Source organism: Euprymna scolopes, chromosome 1 (genome assembly GCF_053919585.1).
Source record: "Euprymna scolopes isolate OS-2025 chromosome 1, ASM5391958v1, whole genome shotgun sequence".
Lineage (NCBI taxonomy): Eukaryota > Metazoa > Mollusca > Cephalopoda > Sepiida > Sepiolidae > Euprymna > Euprymna scolopes.
This window is the reverse complement of record NC_136482.1, coordinates 4,249,518-4,266,369: the sequence shown is the minus strand read 5'-3', so window position 1 is coordinate 4,266,369 and position 16,852 is coordinate 4,249,518. Positions and strand designations below refer to the sequence as shown.

At 32.5% G+C, this 16,852-nt stretch overlaps 2 protein-coding genes across 5 annotated transcripts in view; one reads left to right on the top strand and one right to left on the bottom strand.

Annotated features, from left to right (window-relative positions):
• LOC145266357 (uncharacterized) overlaps positions 1 to 8,240 on the bottom strand; it is a 356,086-nt gene extending 347,846 nt beyond the window's left edge. For all 3 annotated transcript variants that reach the window (XR_013864817.1, XM_080122368.1, XM_080123298.1), the window contains exon 1: positions 7,433 to 8,240. Coding sequence is in view for 2 of the 3 variants with exons in the window: in XM_080122368.1 (XP_079978494.1) it covers positions 7,433 to 7,835 (403 nt within the window). In the remaining variant the exon portion in view is untranslated. The remainder of the gene's footprint in view (positions 1 to 7,432) is intronic.
• Positions 8,241 to 8,245: 5 nt separating this feature from the next.
• The window catches only part of LOC145268254 (uncharacterized), a 125,873-nt gene continuing 117,266 nt past the window's right edge, over positions 8,246 to 16,852 (top strand). Inside the window, exon 1 of one of the 2 annotated variants that reach the window (XM_080124594.1) lies at positions 8,246 to 9,237. In XM_080124594.1, the coding sequence (XP_079980720.1) occupies positions 9,155 to 9,237 (83 nt within the window). In that variant the 5' untranslated portion in view covers positions 8,246 to 9,154. Of the gene's footprint in view, positions 9,238 to 9,887; positions 11,098 to 16,852 lie in introns of those variants that run through there. The other variant, XM_080123980.1, reaches the window with a different exon arrangement.

Sequence of the window (16,852 nt, the reverse complement as noted above, 5' to 3'; positions counted from 1 at the left end):
CAGTCAGGCAGAGAGGTGTGTAGGTACGTTGAAAAGAGCCCCGTAGAAGGCCAAAGGAACGCCCTCAGAAAAGGCGTTACAGCAGTTTTTACAAGTTTACCGAATTACGCCAAATGAAAGGACCCCATCGAAGATGTCGTCGGCAGAGTTAATGTTCGCGAGGAAAATTAGGCCGGTCTTCGAGAAACTTTTACCAAAACAGGTGAAACCGCCAAATACTATTTCCTAAAAAGAGGTATTTACCTGGTGAAAAGGTATGTTTCCAAGTACACAAAAATAATAGCACGATATTGGAATTAGGAAAGATCCGGAAAAGGATCGGCGGATGGTCTACATTATCGAAGGTCCAAGATTTACGCACAAGAAACATTTAAACCAAATTCGGAAACGATGATGAAAGACAACCGCCTGCTGAACAAGAAGTAATGGACCAGATATATGACACGTTTGACTTGGTAACGCCACAAGCAGCCGGACAACGCCGGTCCTCCAGAAATAGGAAAATGACCGACCCGATAGAAATCAACTCCAGGAAAAAGAGCTATACGATCATCCCAAGGGAATGAAACGCTCGGGTGGGGGTGGAGTACAAATCACCCCTATTTCAGAACTAAGTGGAATCAACCAGTCCTATGAATACCTCTATCTATACCTCCTCATATATAATGAAAGGCCACATCTTAGCAAACAATGTTTTCCTGAAATTATTTGAACATGTTAGAATGCCATGCAATTTTTAATGAATAAAATCAAATTAAAAAAAGAAAATCTAAGATTATGGACGTAATCGTTTTTTAAAGCCGGGGACGCACTCACACAAAAACAAATCGCTCATATAACTAAGTAGAAGAATATATTTACACACACACACACACACACACACACACACACGCACATATATATATGTATGTGTGTGTATAATTTTCAGTGTAACAAATAGTCACCACAGCTCTTTTCCAGCTGTCCACAATGCTGAAAAAATATTTAGAGGAAGGGTGTTTTCCCAAATGTTCACTTTCGCCTTTCTTTTTACATCTTTCGTCACGATTGAGCACAAAACCTACAAAAATGATTTATTATGCTCCCTAAAGACAATATGTCAAGTAAATATATGTGTCGTAGAATGGATCTCTGACAAAGACACGCGTAATTTTCATGATGATAATCCCAAAAGAATATAAGAATAGGCAGGAGTGCATGCGTAAAGCATGCGGAGTACTTGAATTATGAACATACAGACAAAATGTAGAGTGACACAACCCTGCCAATTGTGGAAAATAACAGAACTACAATTCTACAAACGGTAAAACTTATTCAAGCATGAAGAACGGATATGATAATAAAACCCTGCCAAATCGTAGAATTAAAAAAACTGGCATGAACCCAATTTTCTAGCAGTAATAGAAACACATAGCTTAACAATATAAATTGATTGTACAGTTTATAATGAGCGGATCATAAACACTAATACTAACCATGCCATAATATAATTTAAGATCTGAAATAGATATAGCTACTCTCTGGTACAACCACTTTAACTCTAACTGCATCAAATATGGGCATGAAATTAATTTAATCTAATGGTCATACCATAAGAAAACCGAAAAAAACTAATATAGAATTAATTAAAGCGAATATTTCAAAGAATATGCAAATTAGCTCGAACTTTCGTAGATGAATGCAATTCCACGACCTATATATTACAAAGTTGTATTTTCTTTTTAAATAAAAAAGAATGGTTTTTAATATGAATATCGATACACCCCCCCCCCAAATATGTAGGAGTATAGATATGGAGAAATATGTTTATTTAATTATATTTCACCTTTTATTCATACCAGTCCTACGTCGAGCTTCAGAGGGAGAGAGAGAGAAAGAAAGAGAAGGAGAGATTTACATTTAAGCAGCATTTTTCATTTAAGTAAATTTGCATCAGCATCAGAAAACGATATGCCGAAGGCTGTTGTTTTCTTTCCGCTTTTGTCTTCTTTCCTGTTGCCTGTGCTTTCGGTCGGCATCGATGGTTCGTATTCATGGTTGTCGATAATTAACGTGTAACACGGCGTGTTTGACTTATTGCTCCAAGCTACTTCAAGTATTCCCGGATGAAAAAAATCATTTGTTTTAAGATTTCACCCTTTTGTATTCAATGTACTATTGGGTGAACATGTTTTGTTTTGTGGACAAAACAGAGCGTCCGCCATTTTGTTCTGAAGCTATTTTCTAAGTACAAAAAGGCACTGCACAACTTATCTTCGGAAAATAATGTATTTTGTGTTGTCATTTTTTCCAATATAAAATAAATAAACTTATAATTTATTTAAAGAGAATTACTAGTTTTACTACGACATTTGTAATAAATTAAACTACATTTAATCGAAAATTTTACCTCTTACCTTTCCGACACGAACAGGATCGAAATTAGTGTTTCCCAGTAGACATATACAAAAAATTAATTAAAAGTTATCAATTTATTTCCAGAGTTTGATTGATTCTTTCACATAACAGAGAAATTCAGTATTCAATTTTGGCAGTATTTACTGAAAAATAGGACAGGTTTGTTCTTTATTATTTTCTTACGTAGGTGTTGTCAAAAGACATAGGGAGTTCTGGGTAAATCGGTGAGTCGGGGCCGCAAGCGTCGCATTTGTTCTGAGCCGTTTTCTCTGGCCCCATGTTCTGAATTTGGACCCATAAAACTGATATTGGTTAAGACATTAATCGCATGCCTCCTATACTTTGAGAGAAAACGTTATTCTGGATTTAAGTTTAACCTTTAATTGATTATGAAAACCAAACTTAACAATCTAAATGCAAAGGTTGTAATCATTCTATTATTTCACATTTTACTCAAATGAAAAGTGAATCCTGATTAGTCGTCAGGACGGATTCATTGGATTTAGTTAGAGATCTCTGTGAGCTCAGAAAGTTCGTGCAAAATCGGCTGTTATATTGTTAAAAGCTTATATATATATATATATATATATATATATATATATATATATATATATATATATATATATATATATATATATGCTAACCATTCAAAATTATTCGGCACTATGTTAAGAACGTTTTTGGCACTTTCTTTTGCATTATAAGTTAAGTAGAATGACCATAACCATTATCTTTTTAGAAACGCTTTAGTAAACAAAATTGGGCATTTGTAACAATAAAGCAGACGACCTCTTTCAATCCGCCATTAGTGGGCAGTTGAGACATAATGGCCGAGGCTTTAGTAATATCATGTATATCGCAAATAATCAAATTTAATTAAAATAAAAAAAAAATCATCTTTTTATTTGTATCGGAGTTAGATTTCAGATTTTTATGCCCAGAAGGATAATAAAATTAGACTTTTGAAATGATAGCAGCAATAATCGTAGTCTTCTGAAAATGATGTCGGTAAAGAACACTGTACTCAAAGAAGAAATGTGCTTGGCGATAAAAACGAAAATATATATATATATTCTACTAAATAAAGTTATTTGATCCAGATCGCAAGTCTCCTGGATCCGATTGAGCAAACTATTTAAAAATATCAAAAACAAATCGATATTTTTTTCTCATGGTGAGAAATCTGACATAAAGTAAGATTGAAGAGTCAGTGCCCCGGAAGAGGCGAACTCTAACTCGCACAAAATAGCTAGACAGCTAGACAGTCCTGTCGTCATTCCTAGGTAAGGGGGCTTCAGGCGATTAGTAATGAACTAACCCTTTAACAAAGAGAAAAGGCAAAGTCTGTAAAGGTGGACCACATAGAACTGCTCGAAACTAGCATTATACAACAATAACCCAGAAAAAGGCCATTTAAAAAATGGCCCATATCATGTTAATTCTGGTGGCTAAAGAACAAATTCCGATATGAAAACAGTAAATAAACACGCGTAGCATTAATAATGAAAACTGTTCTCAGAGTATACATAGTGATTTAGATGTTTCCATTTTGAGGTGAATTTGACAGCAACTCGCTTGAAAGTAGAAAGTGTAATCCCGTTTTTTGCTGTGATGAAGTTCACATTCAAATTGATCGATAATATGGCAGCTGTAAAGTTCTGAAAATACAAGTGTTCTTCCTGTGACGTACTTTAGTACTATTGCCATATTTTGGTTAGTGAATTGCTGTTCCATTTGAGATATCCTGATAAGGTGTAGAAATAGATTTGTAATTTTCCTCGCCTTTTCTTTTCCGTACACTTTTTCACAAACCAGTTAATCGCAGTCTTTTCTATGAATCCTATTATGGCATTCTCTGGCTTATTCTTTTCTACCTTTATTCCAGCTGGTTTGACTTATTAGTTTAGCGATCGGCATTCATTCGCCGTTTTAATATTTTTTTTAATACAGTTTTCTATTCTCATATTTTCCCAGGAACTACAGACCTGCCGATCTCTCTTCCTTTTGACTGGTTCCCTCCTACCTAGACCCTCGGTCTTTTTATGACTGAATTCAACAGGCATCTCCTGTCTTTGCAATATTCATATTTCGATCTTGTTAGCGCCTTACATTAAGTGACTCCATGTCTTGTCTGGACTGATTTTCCTTAAAGGAATGTCGACATATGATGGATATATTGTTATACGATTAGTACAGCATGTCAGTATGAAATATCGACGAATAATGACTATCAGCAATGGAGACAAATATGTTGCTGACGAAACGCAATCATGTCCAGAATCGGGCTTATCATAGACAAAGTGAGAATCATTTGCGTGGATACTTTGAACGTGTAATGCGTATAAATGATACGACTATCATTTCCTCTGATGATATGAGCCATTATTGAACATCTATGGATTAAGGAAATTGAAATAACCCCTTCTATATATTCCTTTTGTCAAACAATAAATTCTTAATTAGAATATATGTGTCTATATGTTATTTTTTCAGAATTTAAAATGTAACCACCAAACTTATATATTGCACTATTCTTAAATATTGAACTTTTCCTTTTTGACTAGGATCACCTTGAAATTATTACTTCAAGTAATATCTATCAGGATTTTTCGTCTGAATTCTATCAGTGTCTTATCTCGCTTAATCGTTCGACTGGTAGTAATCGTGACACCCTGCACTGAAGAATCCCGAAAGGATGAAACACTAGTGTCTGTAGGTATTTAATTATTATAGTAAAAAAATAATTATATATATATATATATATATATATATATATATATATATATATATATATATATATATATATATATACTTCAAATCCAAAACTTGACTACTCAGTTTAAAATTGAAAATTATTTGTCTAAGTTGTATAATTCATATATATATATATATATATATATATATATATATATATATATATATATATATATATATATATATATATACTCGTGAAGATGTGATGCTTTGGATGTTACATCGCTTAGACCAAGTCGGAGGCAGAAATAATGCCTGGAGGGGTGTGCTTCTTAGCATGGAACCGAACCGAACCGTAGTTCATTCCGATAAAGTAGGATATGCAAGAAAATCCTAGGTTATCAGAAAGTTGCATGAGGAACCTCGACCGAGTAAGTCTCAGGATCAATAATGTTTTTTTCATACGCGCATGGAATGCTTGCTTTTAGATAGATTAGCTGGATTTCCGCTATAAAGTAATCTGATGTCAAACTTTGCCAATAATTGATGACAGATAACGAAACAAAAACTACGCAAGCTTTGACACTCAAGACTTAACACCATAAACATAAACAAAACAATGTTGCAGGAGGGGTATAACCAGTTGCTCATAGCTGGATGGAAAGATATCTAGGCTTTTCCGCGTTTATGGGCCATGCTTACATAATAAGGTTATTATTTTAGAAAGCCATTCTTATCATGAAAGTGGGTCTTTTCATTTTTCTCTACTTTGACATTACATCTAAAAGATAACATAAAAATTAAAGTTACCAGAAATGAAATGAACTCCCCAGAATGGCAATTTATTCATCTCCCCTCTGAGAAAAAAAGGAGGTAATGACTGAGATGGTGCATATCCTAGGATTGAGCACAGCTACACATAGTTACACCTTATTTTAACAAAAAAGGAGAGAGAACCTCGCTTGCTGTGCCCCTTAAATTCAGGATCATGTCAAGGTAATTTTGACTGGTATGAATACCCACGTGTGCATGAATATTACGCAGTTACTTTAGACGAAAATGTATGTGCAGCAAGGTGGCTTTATGGCGATTCATTATGGATCACGTGGAACACGTTCCCGCAGTACTGCTTCCTTGTTGTTTATATCAAATCCAATAGTAAATAATCCGACAATATTGATCGTTTCAAAAAGTTATTAAACACAGTTTCATATAATTTGATTAATTTTTGTATTTCCGGTGATTTTGCAGTTTACGGAATGTTCTGAAATAATAACAGTTTTATTTAGAAAGTCACACATGAGAGGAGGGTGTAACTATTCTTAACTAATACTTAACAATTTTATAAACAAAAGATAACGTAAAAATTGAATTAAAATCTTATATAAAAATACGTACACCATCCTTCGATAGTGTTTTCCCTTTCATTAATCATTTCTAGGCTTTCTTTTGCTAAAATCAAAGTGTAGTGTCTGTCCTGATAATATACTTCATCTTTTTGCCTCTGTCAGTGAATAAATCCTTTCAGGCTGAATCAATCTTTATTTTTGTTCCAGTCTAAAGAGTTCTATTTTTTTGTTGAGGGAGTTGCCCAATATTAAAATATGGCCTCGCGTCCAACTTTGCCCAACTGTCGAGGGAAATAAATAGCAACCTTTAGCTTTGAATCGCTTGACTTGATCCTGGTAAATTGTGACTGTAATATCCAAAGTAAATCGGCGAAAAAAAAAATTGGATAGTTTATTTATTTATTGTTGCTTTTTTTTGTACTTAGGCATAATACATACCGTGCTGATATATATATATATATATATATATATATATATATATATATATATATATATATATATATATATATATGACTACCTCATTTAATCACATAAATTAATATACGAAAGTATAAATTTATGCGTAAACTTTAAGTATTTACTTCAACAGTAGGTAGAGCTAGGTAGTAAGTTATAAAATATATATGGTAATTAAGCTACACAAAATATTCCGCGTTTCATCCACGCTAGGATTCACGCATAAGCCTGATGAATCCTAGCATGGATGAAATGCGGAATATTCTGTGTAGTTTAATTGCCACATATATTTTATAACTTACTATATGTATTTTTTAGAAACCCATTCTTATCTGTGGAAGGGGAGGGCGTTTATAACTATTCTGTCCTTTCATCTGACATTATTACAAGCAAGAGACCATGGAAATTGAATTTATCATGAAAATCCTATCACAGAAAAAAATACCACGCTCCGGAGTTTGCATATATACCATTTTTTTTCACGGTAACGGGGGAAAAAGAAATATAATAAAATGATGTATTAAAATGTAACCTACCCTCGGGTGAATCCATTTTGTAACTACATTGGGTCGACTGTCGTGAAAGTCTATCCGTTGTAACTTTATTTTTATTTAGTCGTTTCCTGATGATGCTGCTTAAAATATAGGTAAACCTCCATCGTCGGTTGAGCACAATTATTAGAACAACCAATCCAAGTAGTAGAAAGAGACCGACCACGGTGACCGCCGTGGCCGTGTGTGGGTTCTCCTGGGTCTGCCCCTTGAATGGGGGCACACAGAATTTGTGATAGAGGCGCCAGCAGCTTGTGTTTCGAAGTTGGTTCACCAGGGTCTGGTTAAACCAGGAAGGAAAGTCGGGCGGTTTGACCCGGCAATAGGCGGGCGTTGTGCTTACTTCAGCCACCTCGGAGACGCTTTCGCACGTAGATTTAGCCGACATTGTTAGGGTTTGGGCGCTTGGTTCGCGTGAATTATTTAAATCTTTTTTTTTTTTTAGTATATTAAAAAAAAAATGATTTTCTTTTTTTTTTTTTCAAAAATATAAGCCTCTTTTTCAATATTACTTAATAAATAAAAATTAGATGAAATAGATTAAATAAATAAAGTAATAGACCGTTGTTAGTGATGCGGAGGCATACATATTGTAAATGTGTATTAACTTCATAACATTGTTGTGTATGTAGGTATCCACGCGAATGAGTGGTATAATGACGAAACATGTGTCCGTGAATATTTTTATTTCAAATTATATACATACATATATATATATATATATATATATATATATATATATATATATTTATGTGTGTGTGTGTGTATGTGTGTGTGTGGGTGTGTGTGTTAGTATCAGAACCCGTTTTTTCTGTGTAAATTATATTATTTGTATGAAAAGATAAACGTAAAACTTATATACAAACGTATTTCTGAATTGTAAAAAAGCCGAAAGACAATTTAATAACTGGCCCCTTTTTAGATGCAATTATATTAAATTACGAAAATATAATTGGAGGAAAAAAAACGAAGTAGAATTATCTACTAGATAATTATTTGATTATTAAAAAGAAAAATACCTTTGATGATATTCTGTTATTTTTATATAATCACAATTTTCCAATGTTTAAATAATAATAAAAAGCAACAACGCAGGTGCTTTTTTTTTCTTTTTTTCTTTTCTTTTTTTTTTTTTTTTTACAAGCCCTAAACTTAAACTTGCTGAATTTCGAAACTCAACAGATGAAAAGCGACAACTCTTTAAGTTTCGCTTATCTCATTAAACAAATAAACTCACACATGTGCTAACCGGTAACCTAACCGTTAATTAAACTTATATTATCTGCAACTCGCGAGTAATCGATTTATTTAAAAATAGAAAATTCAATCTATTTGTAAACAAACAAAACATTTTTTTTTTTTTTTTTGGTTTTCTATGCATGTGTTGATCAATTTCTTAAGAAATGGAAACACAGGCTTAAAAGAATTTTTTTATAAAGAAACAACAATTAATTCCTTCGCAGATAATTAAATCCGTGTGTGTGTATGTATATATACAATTTTTTTTTTTTAAATATAAATTCCATGTATCCGTTGTAACGATGACCAGTTGGAAGTCTTAGTTTCATTTTCCATGCGTAAAATCCAAGAAACGTGACAATCTCCAACGTGAGGTGACGAAACGTTTCATTTCTTGATGTTGGAAGATAATGCGCTTCTCCTTGTGAATTTGTTGTTTTTAAATAAAGTTGTAATCACGAATTTGCGATGATAAAGAGAGAAGCGAAGAAGCGCCTACATCTGCCGGCAGCATTCTCTTCGTTCTCAATAGGATGTAATTATGATCATCGGTTGGTATTTTTCTTTTATTGTTTCGTTGTCATTTTATTTTTTACATAGCTTTATCTTTCCTTTCTTTTTTTTCTTTTGTTCCTGGTGTGCCAGTATTTCGCTTTGTGTTTTGTTTTCAGTGTTTTCCGTGTGTTCTTTCAATAAATAGAATTACATTTATCTGTGTTACGGAAAAAATAAATAACTAATGTCTTTCATGAAAAAAAAAAAGCTTTAAAAAAAGCAATAATTCCTTTGCACGACAATCGTTGTTGATATCTATTTTCATGGAGTAATATTGAAAATATTAACCATGAAAAGACAGTAAAAACATTTGAAATATTGTCAGCATGTGTAGACTTTTTCTGATGATATATGCATGAGTGTATATATGTTGAGTGTATATATGTTGAGTGTTGTTGAGTGTATATAGGTTGAGTGTATATATGTTGAGTGTATATATGTTGAGTGTATATAGGTTGATATATGTATATATATTTAATTATATATATATATATAGGTGTGTGAATATATTTAATTATATATATGTATGTATATATATATGTTTAATTATATATATATGTGTGTGTGTATGTATGTTTGTGCTTGTTTGTTTGTTTGTTTGTTTGCGCGCGCGCGTGTGTGTGTGTGTGTGTGTGTGTGTGTGTGTGTGTGTGTGTGTGTGTGTGTGTGTGCCGTAATCCAAGTGAAGTATGTATCCACAAGGTAAAATCCGGAGAATCGTTGACCTGTCCTGTCCATATAGTAAAAAGTGCAACTGGCTACATATTTAGTTACTGTTATTAAAATATTTACTTATTTGCGTTCGTTAGTTTCCTGACTTGTTTTCATAAAAGATATGACTTTTTTCAAAAAAAAAAAAAAAAAAAAAAAGTGTGCAAAATATTAACAACACAAGAGACGGTCCTAACAATATTTTGTTTACATATTAAATATCCGTCTGTCAAATATGTTTTCTCATTCTGACAAGCCGGGTGTAGAATAAGCGTTTAAAGCCTCGTCAAGCTATCAAATTGCGCGCTAATGCTGGGCTGAGGGGGAGGGGGTTACTCCCTGTAAACAGTCGATTGTCCGCACTTTGCTCTTTATATGTGGCCTCAGTCACACTTGCACTGCCGGCAACAGAATAATAGCTGTATTGCCTGCTGTTGACGCGATACTTTTAGTTTGCGTCATAGCCTGAGTGGAACTGCCAACGACCGATAAACAAGATTTACTAAATAATGGAAGGTTGAAAAAAAAGAAAAAGGATTAATTTTTGCTATAAGATTTTCAAATTTACTTGTTTGTCTTCGAAATCCATACATTATTGTTTAATTATTCACCTTATTTTTAAAAAAAAAATCTTAATGCTGGATATTTGGATATTTAAACTTTGATTTCCGGTTTGAAATTTTTATCAAAAAAAAAAAAAAAAAAAAAGAAAAGAAAAAAGACTAATTACTTTCACCTAGCGTCACTCGAGCGAAGCATTTGATTCATATTTATCAACGTTATGTTGAGATTACATACACAAGTACACCCAGAAACACGGAAACTTATCTGATAGTTTTGCTAATAAATCGAAACGCATCTACATCGCTTTTGAAGTAGGTTTAACTTTACATGTGTCCTTGTTTCTACGACAATTTAGTTTCAATATATGGGCTCCCCAGCTGTGGCCGAGTCCAATATATTTAAAAGTCACGTCTTACCTAAAATATACGACTCAAACTTTCGATCATTTGAATAATCAGTAATTTGGGAATGTTAAATCATGGATATTTTTCCGAACTCATAATTCGTTCGATGCAACGTGGGCGCATCATGAAATTCATCTCTCTGATTGTTTTAATTTGGAAATATCAGCTGGATAATCCGTAAGTCTGTGAAGCGCTTCCGCTTCAGGTTGCTGCATTTGCATAAAAGTGCGTTTGTGCGTGAGCGTGCGTGTGTGATGAACTGATGGAGCGTCCTTCCAGGTATTAATCGTCATTAGAAATTCTTACTACGAAAATGTGACATTGTTATTTGTTTTATTTCGTCTTAATAATTACACTTGCCTCCCAAGGTGAAAAGTCAGACACAGAATCGATTTTGAATGTGGGGAAAATACAGTTCCCCTATAAAACGACATTTTGGATAGGGACACAATATTTTTGATGTGCGTGTGCGTGACTGCGTGAGTTTAAGTATCAGAACTACACTAAAATAACAGTCGAGTCTTATCCGTAGATATGTGTGTGCATTTAAATACACTAATATGTCGTAGAAACTACGAAAGAACTGTATGAGAAACTATATATGCAAGCGCACGCGCGCGCGAGCCCGCGCGTGTGTGTGTGTGTGTAGTATAGTGTGTTAATTTAGTTGTGTAAGCTTAACTAAGATGATTAACCACTTTCTTTTTCATGAATGTGTATGCAATTAAATTCATTTATTACAACGATTCCAAGCATGATTAAAAAAGTGTAGGTATTATGTTTATGTAAAACGATAATATTAAACTAATAGAATGTTTAATTTTTCAATTTAAAAGTCCTTTTTACTGAGCTTTTTTGTTCTTATCTGTAATAAAAACTACATACACAATTATTTGCTTGGATGACTTTTGAACATCTTTTACTTACAATGTCAAAAATCTATCACACTGACACTAAGTCGGTCTGCGTTTCGCTTATTGAATTCAACGTATGTGTTTTATTGTAATTGTCAAAATGCAAAACATTTGAACAACAATAATACAGAAATGTCAGACTTGAATATTTTCTTGGGGAGGGTTAGGGTTAGGAAGGTTTATTTTATGTTATAATTGTTACAAATGGTTCGATATTTTGTCTTTTATATTCGTTTGTTTTTATTTTGTTTCTAACGTTTTCCTAATGTAAGTCTAATTACAAAATTTTTATATGGAATGTTAGACGGGAATATAATTTTTTTTTCGGCGAAAAAAATGCACCTCTACATGTTTGTCATTATAAGATTTTTAAGTCTTATTCAAATAACGTAAAACAAACTGGGAGGGTGTCACACATCCGCTACCTAAAAAGAAGTTTTTAAAATGTCAACTCAAATTCTTGTACCCAGATTACAATGTTGCAGAAAGAGAGAGAGAAAGAGAGAGAGAGAGAGAGAAAGAAAGAAAGAAAGAGAGAGAGAGAGAGAGGAGGGGACAAGAATTTAGAGGAAGAACAGATAAACTCACCGACTGAGAGGAGGGAGGATAATGTGTAAGAGAAAGGGGGTAGGGTTAGAGGACTCCTTTCTACTACGCTATGCATGTACAATATTCCGTATATTGCAAAAATCGCATGTGCTTCCACAACGAATACCTACTTGTTGGAATAACACGATTTTCCACGCAAATGATTTGTTCTTTTTCTGTAGAACGATTTCTGTGTAAATGATTTAGTGTTTCTTCTTTATTTGTTTTATGATTGTGACCAGTAAATGATCGGAGACTATACCAATCGACATCTATAGAGAGAAAGAGAGAGGGTTAGGTTTAGCGCCAGGATTCTAAAATTTATAAAAACCAAAATATTCTAACAAGCTAAAGTTTCACTAGCCTTGACATGTGATTATATACTTATCAATGTTTTTCGTTTTTTTTTTCAATGCAAGTGCTCGTCTGAGCTCCAATCTATGGTCTCTCCTTGCCAAACTTTCACAAAAAAAAAACTCCACTAGCTAGAGCCACTCTTAACCATTTCTCCCACTCTCTATTTATCTCTAAATCCGAACACACCTTCCATGAACAAAGCTTCTTTTTTAGAACTGCCCGCTTGTGAAACACTGTTCCACCACTGACTTACTTCCCGGCTGACTACAATATACTAGCTTTCACGACTACTATAAATAATTCTTGTTAAATAATTCAAATTATTCCCAATCTAAACTATTAACGAATACTACTACACTACCATTTAACATTTATTAACCCGAGTGGTCTTCGGGTCTTTATAAGTGGAGACTTCCTTATGCAACAAAAATCGTATACTTGTGGCTTTATTTCGTATGGGAGTAAACATGCAGTTTGCCAGTTGTACTGTCTACTACTTTCCAACGTGGACAAACTTAGATTCGTCTGAACGAATACTATTCAGAGAGAGAGAGAGAGAGAGAGAGAGAGAGAGAGAGAGAGAGAGAGAGAGAGCGAGAGATGTAAGTGCGCAGTTATAACTAGACTGGTGTATGTGTGTTCGTTTACAATACGAATTATTTACAACTATTGGCTATACTCATAGCAATGTTCTGGAGAAGCACGTGTTTCTCTCGTGTATTTTCTTTATTTTCTCTTATTTATTTATTCTTTCTTTTTTTTTGCTGCATTATTTTATGAGGTGACAATGCCTTTTTTCCTTGCTTGACGGCGCGTACATTAAAATAAAAAAACAAAACAAAACAAAACAAAAACAGCAGAACCTAAAGAAAAAGCAACAAAACCCGCCTTTATATCGACGGTGCTTTGAATTGTCGCAAGCAACTTGGGCGAACGTCGCTCAGCACACACAACAGTAAATCTAACAGAGACTGTCGTTAAGAACAAAACAAAAACAAAAAAAAGTTAATCCCGTTTGTCTTATATATTATGTATATGTGTGTGTGTGTGTGTGTGTGTGTGTGTGTGTGTGTGTGTGATGAGAATAATGGAAATAGTATTCCGATGAGACAGAGAGATAAAAAGGAACAAACCAAGTCACACGTCCATCAACGTTTCGTTTTTCTTGCAAGACTTCTTCTGGATATATATAATTTCTTGCTGTCCGTTTTTTTTTTCTTCTTACGACTAAGCAGTATATATAATCAGAAGCGCCGACTGTCGAAAAAATATCAACTAAAACCGTCCAGTGTCGATCTCTGTTTTTACCGCTTTCCTATTTAGCTGTACTGAACAATTTTGAAGCAGAATGTCTGTCTCTAGGTTACATATGCCTGTCTATATGGTTATTTTTATATATATCTATATAGTTATTTCTATGAATATCTATCGATATGTCTGTTTTTGTTGCTTATATATTTGTATATTTTGTTTTCTATCAGTATAACTGTTTGCATCTTTCTAGTGATATGCGTGCTTCTTATCTAATATGTCTTGCATTCTTTGCCTTTTTAACTCGCCAGCTTTCCTATTTTCTGTTTCTATATTTTTAGTTAGATAACTTTGGAGCGCTATGTCTTTCTAGCTATGTTTTTCGCTGTGTGTTCCAAGCTAGCAATTTTTCTAGCCGAATTTGTTACTATGTACCTAACTTTCTGGTTGTAAGACTAGTTAGTAAACTTTCTAGCCATACGTATTTCTAGCTAGTTAAGACTTTAGCTATCTGTCATTCTAGGGAGTCAGATTTATAGTAAACTAAGTGTCTATTTAGCTGTATTTTATATTCATCTAAGCTGATTTTATAGGCAAATATCTTGCTGACAATATTATCCTATAGACATTATTTGTCAAATTTAATTTCCTATCTATATTCAGATAAAAAAATTGAAGAAGAAAACAATTACAGGCATTACTCATTTTTGTATTCATGAAAAATAAATCTGTCTTATAATTTCATACTCAATACAAAAATGTTCCATGTTGTAAATATGTACTCAGATATTGTTGTAAACATGTCTATGTTTAATATGTACATTGTAAGCGGCATGCAAACTTTTAACAACTACACAGCAACTACAAAGTTCTAATCTTATTTGACTGGATTTAACACTGCTTATTTTTAAGTGTCCATATTATTATTATTATTATTATTATTATTATTATTATTATTATTATTATTATTATTATTATTATTATTGTTATTATTAATAATATTATTATTAATATTATTATAGTTATTGTTATTATTATGATTATTATTATTTTTGTTATTATTATTTTTGTTATTATTATTGTTGTTGTTATTATTATTGTTGTTATTATTATTGTTGTTATTATTCTGTTTATTGCTATTATTGTTATTATTATTGTTATTATTATTATTATTATTATTATTATTATTGTTATTGTTATTATTATTATTTTTGTTATAATTGTTGTTATTATTGTTGTTATTATTATATTATTATTATTATTATTGTTGTGATTATTATTATTGCTATTGTTATTGTTATTGTTATTATTATTATTATTGTTGTTGTTATTATTATTTTTGTTGTTGTTATTATTATTATTATTATTTTTTTTTTTGTTATTATTATTATTATTATTTATGCATTTGAAGCATTCACGCAGGTTCTAATCAATGATAGCATATTAAAAAAAAACACTGTGTACCCTGGAGTCTGAGTAACAATAAGTCTCCTCACTTAAATTCTTGTTCTTCTTGTTCTTGTTCTTTTTCTTCTTTTTAATACTTATTTATTTGAAGTATTCGTGATTGCATATTAAGTAAAAACCTATGGTGTGCCCTGGAGTCTGAGTAACAGTAAGTCCCATCACTTTAATTATTATTATTATTATTATTATTATTATTATTATTATTATTATTATTATTATTATTTCAAGGGTTCAGTTCATGTGATTTGTACGCTCTCCACTCAATATTTACAACCTCTAACAGAGAGCGTTGCCGTTGTTGGTAGAATATTTCTAAGAATTCTTATTAATGTTAGAGTAATTGTAGTCATGCGATTCAGTATGATTCTCTCCTTTAAGTAATGACTAAAAATTCTCAGGAATTAAGCAGAGTGCTCTTATTATAGTTGGCATCACTTTTGCCTCCCTGTCTAAAACTTCGAACGAAAAATTCAGATAAGTATTATTAGAGCAATTCTCATTGAATATTAGATGGTTCAGAATATTAGATGATTCAGAATACGTCAGTTTTTTTGTTTTTGTTTTAAATATGTAATTTTTTACGGTGTGTCGATTTCTATCGATTAACTTCTTGTAGCTTTATCTAAGTACCCCGAACACAACTTACATCGTCTGTATTTTTTAAGCAGAGACTCTGCCTACTATTACGCTGAGTTCAGTATTATTAGTAGTAGAAGTAATAGTGTAGTCGCTAGTATGTGTATGTAATGTTCCGTCTACGGCTTCATGTGAGTTGTGGGAAAGTTTATTCAGGCCCGCGCGCGCACGCGCACACACACACATGTATATATATATATATATATATATATATATATATATATATATATATATATATATATATATATATAAGTATATGTATATATGGAAAAATAAATGGAGAGTGTTATATCCAAAAGTACTTGTTGGTAATACGCAATAGGTGACAAATATTAGTTTTGTTTCGCGATGAACTACTTCTGAACACGCACCTGCTTTTCTTGTGTGTATTTTTGTTTATTTATTTATCTTCGCCTTGCATTCTGGTAAAAGATAAAGCGAACAATCGAAGGGGATTTCCTGAATGAGCAACCAGACAAAAAAAAAAAAAAAGTGTAAGCAGAGAGATAGAGGGGGAAGAATACGAGAAATGCTATACATGAATACTGTTGGAAGTTCCATGGGAGTAAGAAATTCACAAGCGGTCCCCAGACGCATATACATCCCCGTTAGGAGAGATGACGACGTTTCGTACTATTATTATATTAGAATGTATTACTACAGATTAGTATATAGAAAGTTATGAAAGATCTACAAGGTTATAGAATATATAGGATATC